This window comes from Littorina saxatilis, linkage group LG8, assembly GCF_037325665.1.
Source record: "Littorina saxatilis isolate snail1 linkage group LG8, US_GU_Lsax_2.0, whole genome shotgun sequence".
NCBI classification, from domain to species: domain Eukaryota; kingdom Metazoa; phylum Mollusca; class Gastropoda; order Littorinimorpha; family Littorinidae; genus Littorina; species Littorina saxatilis.
The window spans coordinates 56,885,129-56,895,128 of record NC_090252.1 but is presented as its reverse complement, the minus strand read 5'-3'; the positions used below and the strand labels follow the sequence as shown (position 1 = coordinate 56,895,128).

At 40.9% G+C, this 10,000-nt stretch overlaps 2 protein-coding genes across 3 annotated transcripts in view; both read right to left on the bottom strand.

Annotated features, from left to right (window-relative positions):
- LOC138973921 (uncharacterized) overlaps nt 1-462 on the bottom strand; it is a gene marked incomplete in the record, with an annotated part of 20,020 nt that extends 19,558 nt beyond the window's left edge. Inside the window, 1 exon segment of the mRNA XM_070346627.1 lies at nt 253-462. Coding sequence (XP_070202728.1) covers nt 253-361 — 109 coding nt within the window.
- Nucleotides 463-5,533: 5,071 nt separating this feature from the next.
- Nucleotides 5,534-10,000, bottom strand: part of LOC138973920 (uncharacterized) — a 38,923-nt gene continuing 34,456 nt past the window's right edge. For both annotated transcript variants that reach the window (XM_070346626.1, XM_070346625.1), the window contains exons 8-12: nt 9,284-9,391; nt 8,481-8,591; nt 8,156-8,248; nt 7,278-7,376; nt 5,534-6,865 (exon numbers count right to left, since the gene is read on the bottom strand). In XM_070346626.1, coding sequence (XP_070202727.1) covers nt 6,834-6,865; nt 7,278-7,376; nt 8,156-8,248; nt 8,481-8,591; nt 9,284-9,391 — 443 coding nt within the window. In that variant the 3' untranslated portion in view covers nt 5,534-6,833. The remainder of the gene's footprint in view (nt 6,866-7,277; nt 7,377-8,155; nt 8,249-8,480; nt 8,592-9,283; nt 9,392-10,000) is intronic.

The following is a 10,000-nucleotide window of genomic DNA, read 5'->3' as shown; positions in this document are numbered from 1 at the left end:
CACAATGATTAAAATTAAAAAGTTAAAAAGTTTAAAAAGTTAACAACAAAAGGAGGTAGAGAGAGAGAGAGACAGAGAGAGACAGAGACAGAGAGAGAGACAGAGAGACAGAGATAAACAGAGACAGAGAGAGACAGAGGCAGAGAGAGAGAGAGGAACAGAGACAGAGCGAGAGACAGAGACAGAGAGAGCATGGGAACCGATGCTAAGACACTTGGCTGAAAAAAAGTGAAAACCTCACGTTGGCCTTACCTGTTGTACCCGATAGCACGGTGAAAATGAAAAGAAGTTGAAATCTCACACGGGCTGTGTGGCAGTTCAGTTTCTGCATGGTTTTGTATCCACAGCCGACACTCCACATTCACATTATCGCAAACACACTCGTAGTATTCAGCAGACTGCCACAGCGTAAGTGCACAAGGCTGGTGTTTGTTTGCGCTAGTTGTGTTTGAAGGTTACTGTAGAAAATCTGATGTCATACAGATCCGGGTTTATGCTTTTCAATGAAGGAAGTTTTTGACTGTAAAGAAGGTGTGTTTTCCTTATCCATATTAAGATGTGATTCTCAGAAGATGCATCCTAGTCGGTGTTCTAGTAACATAACATGCTTCCCTGCTTTCTACACTACGAAATGTATGCAATTTTGTTTTAATGGCATTGCCCGAAGTCATCCCATATATGTACTAGGTGTGAGTGTATTTATTTTATACCCATGGCAACAAGGACAACAGATACATAGACACTTATTCTGTTGTCTTCTCTGTTCATATCTCAATCTGTCATGCTACCCTTTTCTCTACCTTTGCTTCAGATACAGACTAACCCAGACGTTTAGTTCAACCTATCGACCAACACAAAATGTGAGTTTAGATCACGTCTCGTCAAAATGTTCGTGAGCAATCGCTGTTCAGTGTTTGCATTATAATACTGTATGCACTGATATCGGACATTTGACACTGTAACGAGTGGATGGTTTGTAATGTGTGTTTACCTAATATGTATTGTTTACAGCGTACAATGTGCTGCCGTTGCTTTTGGATACATGTTTTGCTTGCTTGTTTGTTTTATAATCTAGCACCTAATTTATTTGATTAAGAATAAAACCACGATTCATCTTAAACACACACAAACACGATATGACACTGAAGACTGATTTGTGCGCATGCATGTGGTCAAAATAGGCAGTCACAATGTTACCCCCCACACACACACACACACACACACACACACACGCACATACTCACACTGACAGACAAGCACACACACACATACACACACACAAGCACACACAAACACACACATACATACATACATACACACACACACACACACACACACACACACACACACACACACACACACACACACACGTACAAACACACACACACACACACACACACACACAAAACAAAACAAAGCAGATGATCCTGCCAGCTTGCATGTGTTTACTACGGTTTGCTTCCTGTGAAGAATATACTTTTTTAAGCTCGAATTGTTTATTACGTATTTCACCCATGAAAGCATTATTTTATAAGCTACGATTGTCATTCATACATATTCATCTAATTCAATCTGCCATGTCCTCATCTTCAGACATTATGTTGAGGTTACACTTATATATTCCTACCCTTACAGTTAAATTATTGTTGATTTGTACGACCAAATCTTAGCTACACCAGAAAGAGAATATCTTAGGTAAGCTGGTCCAGTTAATTACTTAATCAAGTTGTTTCAGTGTCAGCTTTAGAGTGTCTTCCGTGTTTGTGAAAAAGTCAGAATACTCTTTTCAAAATAATTATTGCAATAATCGTGCTCAGTTACACAGTTCTGCGAAGTCCAACACCGCAGCAAACCATATTTATGACCCTCCACCACGAAATGAGTCGCATGTCACTTCGCGCGGTTCTGCGCTAGTCTTAATATAAGTCCGGGGAGTGTCTGGTAACAGTGTGAGGGTCACCTTAGTCACAGGCTTATAACTCAAACAGTTTTCGCTCTTTTCTAAAACGGTTTTCACCACTGGATAGAGCATACAAAACTCTCTAGAAAAATGTAAAAATATGAAAATCGTGCAAAGGTGACATGCGACTCATTCCGTGGTGGAGGGTCACATTGGCCCACGCTCTTGTAACACGGCCTTGACTGTCGCGAAGCAGTCGGGTAAACAACTCCTGCTAATTCGTCTACAGTCATGTTGTTGAATGAAAAGCACCCTTGGGGGTCTTCATCTTCCTTGTTCACAACTACTCCGCCCAACATCCCGATGTGAAAATGCGTAGCACACATTTATTCAAAAGGTTTTGTTGCACGGGTTTCTTTTGGTGTGTGCTGGATGAATGTGTAGGGGGTGGTGGTTAAGATGAAAAGAGTTTTGTTATTAAGTTAAATATAGTCTTCCCTTACTGATTATGTGAATACCTAGATGCACGTTATCGTGTATTCATTACTTGCGCCTAACTTGAGATCTGCGAGGCTCTTTTAAATTACAAAATAACGCATTCGTAATCATTGATTTTTACATCAATTTAAGTGCAAGCATCTATTCAATTATGATGATGCAAACATGTTCACGGAATCCGACCTAACATAATTATAAGAAAAAAAAATTATATGAGAAACACCAGACTCGATTTTTTTCACACTATTTGCGAGTACTTTTGTTTATTTATTTGTATTTATTGTTTTTAATATAAGGAGCTGTTGGCTTTGCGAAACTGCATCCTATACACACAAGAAGCCAAACAAACATTCTTAGAAGAAGTCCTGCGACGAACTTAACTTGAAACCAGCGTGTCCCAGGATACACTGAATCATGCGTACCGCCGGCTATGGTGTAGACGACACATTTTCAGTATCGGAGTTGATTAAACCGACATGGCAAATAATGCTTTGTAAATTTCTAATGTAACTTCCCAAATCACTTGTTTTAGGAACCTCTTAAGTTCCGCTGCGTTGTCCTTGGACCCCATACAAATTATGATTAATTGGGGATCACGTTCCTGTGTGTGTGTGTGTGTGGGGTGTGTGAGTGTGTGTGTGTGTGAGTGTGTGTGTGTGTGTGTGTGTGTACGTGTGTGTATATGTATGTGTGTGTGCGTGCGTGTGTGGGTGTGTATGTGTGTGTGTGTACGTGTGCGTGCGTGTATATGTATGTGTGTGTGAGTGTGCGTGTGCGTGTGTGTGTATGTGTGTGTATGTGTGTGTATGTTTGTGTGTGTACGTGTGTGCATGTGTGTGTGTGTGTGTGTGTGTGTGTGTGTGTGTGTGTGTGTGTGTGTGTGTGTGTGTCCGACTGTCTCTCTTGCCTGCCTGCGTGAGTCCTTTGATATTCATCCGCTGGGTCTTGACTGAAATACAAGCCATATAAAAAACCACTCGTGTTGTAACCTCTATATATATATATATATATATATATATATATATATATATATATATATATATATATATATATATATATATATGTATATATGTATTTGTGCATAAACGCCTGTATTTTCGTACCTGAGGCCTAGTTCTCGCACAAATTTCTCCTTGCATATTTGGAGACGTTTATGTTTTCAAACTCGTTGTATTCTCAAGCTAGAGAGAGAGAGAAGCTGCCCACTTTTTCCGTTTAGTCCAGTTTGTACTAATAGGGAAATACATTTAAGGGCAGGAGCTACCTTCAAATACACGGATTTTCTTATCCAAGGCATTTAACCACTGCATTCATGAAACAGAACTGTTTGTGTTAAAATTCGGTGTTCTTTCTTTTCAATGTATGTAGAGTAGTAGTATACGATCAAAAACAAAATTGCTCTTAGATTGACTTTAACCAAAAATATTTAATGCAAACATAAGCAAAGCGTTGAATCGAATCAGCCAGATAAGTTTTCGTTATTAGTTTGTCTGTGCACTTGAAAGACCGTTGGGTCGATATATTTGTGAATGTATTGTTTTGTCAATAACAAACGTTCCATCAACCTACCTTTCTTGGTTTTTTTATTTCGAAACATGTTAGTTCACGGATGACAAAATAATGTTTCACTTTACCCTTGTAACTCACTTCCTTGTTGCACAGCACAGCACTTCACGTCATAGTGTGACACGTTCAGATTCTCCCTTTCCTAGAGTGAGATTGACGGGCGCTGTGGCGGGGTGGTAAGATGTCGGCCTCTTAATCGGAAGGTCGAGGGTTTAAATCCCGGCGACGGCCGGCTGGTGGGTTAAGTGTGCAGATTTTTCCGATCTCCCAGGTCAACTTATGTGCAGACCTGCTAGTGACTTATCCCCCTTCGTGTGTACACGCAAGCACAAGACCAAGTGCGCAGGGAAAAGACCCTGTAATCCATGTCAGAGTTCGGTGGAATATAAAAACACAAAAATACCCAGCATGCTTCCTCCGAAAGCGGCGTATGGCTGCCTAAATGGCGAGGTAAAAACGGTCATACACGTAAAATTCCACTAGTGCAAAAACACGAGTGTACGTGGGAGTTTCATCCCACGAACGCAGAAGAAGAACAAGAGTGAGATTCACGGCAGGGTTTAGTCTGCCTCTGATATTTGTAGTCCTGGTCACCCACATGTACGTTGAATATCTGTAGTTCAATGCTATGGCTAACACTTAGGTAAAATGTGGAAGTCACACGTGGCCATAGCCGTTACACTATGTTGGGAAAGTAAATGCAAACATGTTGGTCTTACGGTACACTTTACTGTGAACACAAGTAAATGTTTCACAATGTCCATAACAAGTACATCACACTTTTCTGTAAACATATGAGAGTATAACATCTGGTCCAACAAATCAGTGTCGCTCGCACGTGTGTTATTTTGCGTGTACGAGTTCATAGCCACTGTGGACACAAACACATTTTCATCACTCAAATGAGCACTTCATACCACGTCAACGGTTGACGTGAAGAAACAAAACCACATGTTCATCACTCAAATGAGCACTTCATACCACGTCAACGGTTGACGTGAAGAAACAAAACCACATGTTCATCACTCAAATGAGCACTTCATACCACGTCAACGGTTGACGTGAAGAAACAAAACCACATTTTCATCACTCAAATGAGCACTTCATACCACGTCAACGGTTGACGTGAAGAAACAAAACCACATGTGAAAAACGGATTTTAGGTATTCTGTTGTACAGCTAGGTGATGGTGAGTGAAGGGAAAGGTGGGAGTGACAGGGTATGTACACACAGAAAGCACACACACACACACACACACACACACACACACACACACACACACACACACACACACACACACACACAAAAACACACACACACACACACACACACACACACACACACACACACACATACATACACACTCACACATCACTCTTTACAACTGAGATTGTATATTTATTTATGCTAAATTTGTCTTCAGACGAGAACACAGATTAAGAACTGCAGGACTTAACCTCCCAACAGTAAGATAAAAGTAAATATATACTAAAAGTAAATACATTGAAATAAAATACAATGACATTTATAATTGAAATTATATAATGTACATATATGTACACACACACACACACACACACACACACACACACACACACACACACACACACACACACACACACACACACACACGCATTACACATTCCACTTTACCAAAATTATAGAAACTGTGCATGGATCATTCTGCTTGGTATTAGCATTAAAAAAATGTACATGTACACAAAAAACAACAACAAAGCTTTATATGATCAGTACATTAAAGTCAATCACATTACTAAACCGAACAACTAATGTTGGAGTTTAATGTCCTCAAAAACCAAATGGCCTTTATTACGACAGGTATGATTGGTGATACACTGCAAATATTAACAACTATATTATTTTGCTATGCTGACCTAGGTAACGGTTATAAACTTTACTTGCACAATGTAAGAGTATTTTTGCTTCGAAGCAGCTGTTTTCCGACGAGAGCAGACGGAATTTCTTCGCGGATGTTAGTGCGAATACACACATCTATGCCCTCTCGCGGCCGAAAAACGCAGCGGCATTCGTAACCAACACAACGTCAAGTGTGTGTTTTTTCGCCCAATACAAAAACTATACCCTTTTGACTGACAGACTTGGCAATGCGGTGACCTCCCTTGCGCTAGACACTTGTTCAGTTCAGAGATTTTGCAGTGTACAAGGGCACAAACTGAATGACTATGTCATGTTTCGTCTGAAATTAGCACAGTTATAATCATCTTTAGCGTTGACAAGCAGGTAAGAAGAATTGCATGTCTTCGGTTGGATGATAGCGGTACGCGGTGGATGATAGCGGTACGCGGTGGATGATAGCGGTACGCGGTGGAAAGATCGTCTGTTAATTCGTGTTGAACCGAAAGCACGCGATCGTACGTGTAGCCTATGTGGTTGTAAATGTACAGGACTTTGAGCAACGCTCGTGGAAATATGGCCCATGATCGAAAGAGAGATGTGTGAGACTATCCAATCACAACTCCCGAATTCACCCAAGCGTCTATCGGAATTATAGCAACATAGGGTGATATAATGTAACCCGAACAAGCCCAGAGCAGCGGTATTTTTCGCCACGCCCGCATTAGGCTGCTCAAAGGGTAGTCAAAAGTATCGAGATACAATCATGAAGGTGAGAAACGATATATAATGAATGCGTGTCTTCGTGTTTTCAAGCTCTGAGACTTTCGCTGTGAGCTTGGGATCGTTATCGTGTGTTGGTGTGCTCACTGAGGTATTCGTACACCGAATAGATTCTGCACAAAATGGATGCAAAGGAGGTTGCTGGAGGTTCCTTGCAGAGCGGTTTGGGTATCATGGAAGAAATCCCCGCTAGTGACGTCATCTTCTCTGCTTACATTTGGGACGTGTCCTCATAGACACCTTCTGCAATGGCATGAGAACAGGATTTTTATTAACGATGTGTTCTTTCGGTCAGCATTTCGTTCTGTTGTACCTTCTCTCTCTCTCTCTCTCTCTCTCTCTCTCTCTCTCTCTCTCTCTCTCTCTCTCTCTCTCTCTCTCTCTCTCTCTCTCTCTCTCTCTCTCTCTCTCTCTCTCTCTCTCTCTCTCTCTTTGTTTTTTCTCTGTAACATACCACAGTTTTACTCCCCCCCACCCTCTTTTTCTTGCTTTCTCTCGTTGGCGTAGTCTCCGCTTCTTTCTGTCCGTAAACCCCTTTGTGTATGTGTCCGTCTGTATCAGGTTCTATTCGTTTGTATTTGCCCTTGATACCCGTTTCAGTTTGTATGTACCAACCTGTCTCACCTCATCTGTTACTCATTCTTTCAATTCTCACCTGCACATGTATGCGAGACAGCTCCAGTGTTCTGATACACGGGTTGCGCACCCCCAGAGACCGCGTACACCTCGGAGTTTGCGTATTGGTTGAGTTCTGCTGCATGAAACAAATAGAACGTATATTATTTGTCAGCATCGCATCTGCTGATGAACGCACTGCCACTACATTTGTCAGTGAGGCACGACTGGCCACCCCACACATTATTAAAACTCTGCGAAGGAATTTTTTCGATATGCTTGATATAAGTTCGGGTTCGAACCCCGGTTGCAACTGGTGGGATAAGGGTGGATATTTCTTTGTGTCAACGTATGTGAAGACCTGCTAATGCCTTAACCCCCTTCGTGTGTACACAAGACCCAGTACGCACAGAAAAGATCCTGCCATCTTGGCAATTTACATAAACACGAAAAAAACAAGCATGCATCCCCAAAACGTAGAATCACTGCCTAAATGACACGGGAAGAGAGAGGGAGAGGGGTAGGGGTCCATACATGTCTGCAAAAGCCCACCCAAACAAAGCACAAGTGTACTTGGGAGTTGCAGTTCCATGAATGGCCAAGCAAAGAAAGAAGAAGATATGCCTGATGTTGAAACAGCCAGGTAGAAAACACTTTTGATTTATTTTGTTTGTTTGTTTGTTTGTTTGTTTCTTTCTTTCTTTCTTCACTTCCCTTCATGAAGTTCAATTTGTTTTTGTTTTTTTAACCCACTGAAGCTCTCAATGTCATACACGCAGTATAGGTGGGGTTTCGGGTAGCGTTTCCTGTACAGAATTATGTACATGATTGTATCCCTATTTTTCAACCTCGTAGCCCCGGAAAGTCATACATAGACCACAGCTTTAAGCAAACAAACAAACAAAATATCATGATTACCTGTCTGTGAAGCCGACCCAGTGTTTTGATAATGAACATCATCACCTGGTGTTCGTTTGACCCCAGAGTTTTCGTAGTCATTATTTGCTGCCTCTGAAAGCATAGACACCATGGAGAAAAAAACATATTAAAGACAGTGGCTTAACAGTTTTTTGTTGTACCGTGTTTGTTTGTTTTTTATCATATCTATGTCGTATTCACCCATGCGATTTGGAAAAAACAGACCAAAGACTGAACGCAGTCTACAAAATATACCTGCATCCCTGCCTGACAGAAGTTGTATAACACTAAAACAAAGGATCCTTTTTACATAGCTTGCACTCACTGTTTTCATGCGACGACGCCCGGTTTGTGTCTCCCACAGTATCATTAATAACGAGGTCTGTGTAGTTAGACTCGTGTAACCTGGGCCCCGGCTTGGCGTATATGCTCCTTCCTGCGATGTGATATTGAAACATATCACACAAACATTACAGCCGTGTATACACATTTTGACTCTGGAAAACTGGCAAGACTTCAATTATTTTTAATTTTAAAATATACAGAACGGACAAACTGGCAAATTGCAATACAATTATTCGGATGTGCATGCATCATTGATCTACATGTATCATTACTTTGTTTTTCAAAGTATGTTGACGATGATGACGATGAGGCTGAGGCTGAGGCTGAGGATGATGATGATGATGATGATGATGACGATGAGGATGATGATGATGATGACGATGAGGATGATGAGGATGAGGATGATGATGATGATGAGGATGAGGATGATGAGGATGAGGATGAGGAGGAGGATGAGGATGATGAGGAGGATGAGGATGATGATGAGGATGATGAGGATGATGAGGATGATGAGGATGATGAGGATGAGGAGGAGGATGAGGATGATGAGGATGAGGATGATGAGGAGGATGAGGAGGATGATGAGGATGATGAGGATGATGAGGATGATGAGGATGAGGATGATGATGAGGATGATGATGATGAGGATGATGAGGATGATGAGGATGAGGATGAGGATGAGGATGATGAGGATGAGGATGATGATGACATCTTGAAAGTAGTGAACACGTAGATGACTTGACATCAGACATGGTTACATAAGACACAACATCTTTGCCTTACCCAAATATCTCTTGACAAAGACGACTACGACAACAACAGTGACGATAACAGCAACGACTGCACCGACACTACCACCAACAACAGCGCCAACGTTGATCTTTTCTCCAGCTGTCAAACAAGCAATCACCCGCCGTAAATGCAAAATGAAACTACACTGTTCGTAGACAATGACACATTATTCACATATAATTTCGTTTCATAGTATATCCCATATACATTTCATTCCAAATTGAAGTGTTCCGTTTATAAATAGTATACACTTCATGTAACCAGTTGTAACCATGTGTTTGAGCTACCTTTGCTGGTACAATTATTTCACGCTGTGTTCAAAGCTGGTTACAGAAAATGTGTTCAAAACTGGAACACTGAATTCTGTTTAGAGTGTTTGCTGGTGTGTTTGTTCATACAATACTAAATGAAATGAAGTCAATACCTGAAAAGCATCAGAAGCTTATGTTTGTGGCGAATAAGTTTCCACTAGGAATCTTGATGCGTACATAATTATGAAAGTTGTGACGAAGATATCAGACCTTGCAGAACTCTGCTATGCAATGCGTGTGAATTTCACAAAACTAACAATAAGGTAGAAAAAGCATTTTGTTATAATCATTAATGGTTTTTTTTTTGGTTTTTGTGTGTGCAATCTATACTCTAAAACCATTTGTAAAACCACAACAACATACAAACACACTAACAAAACCAACAACAACAACAACA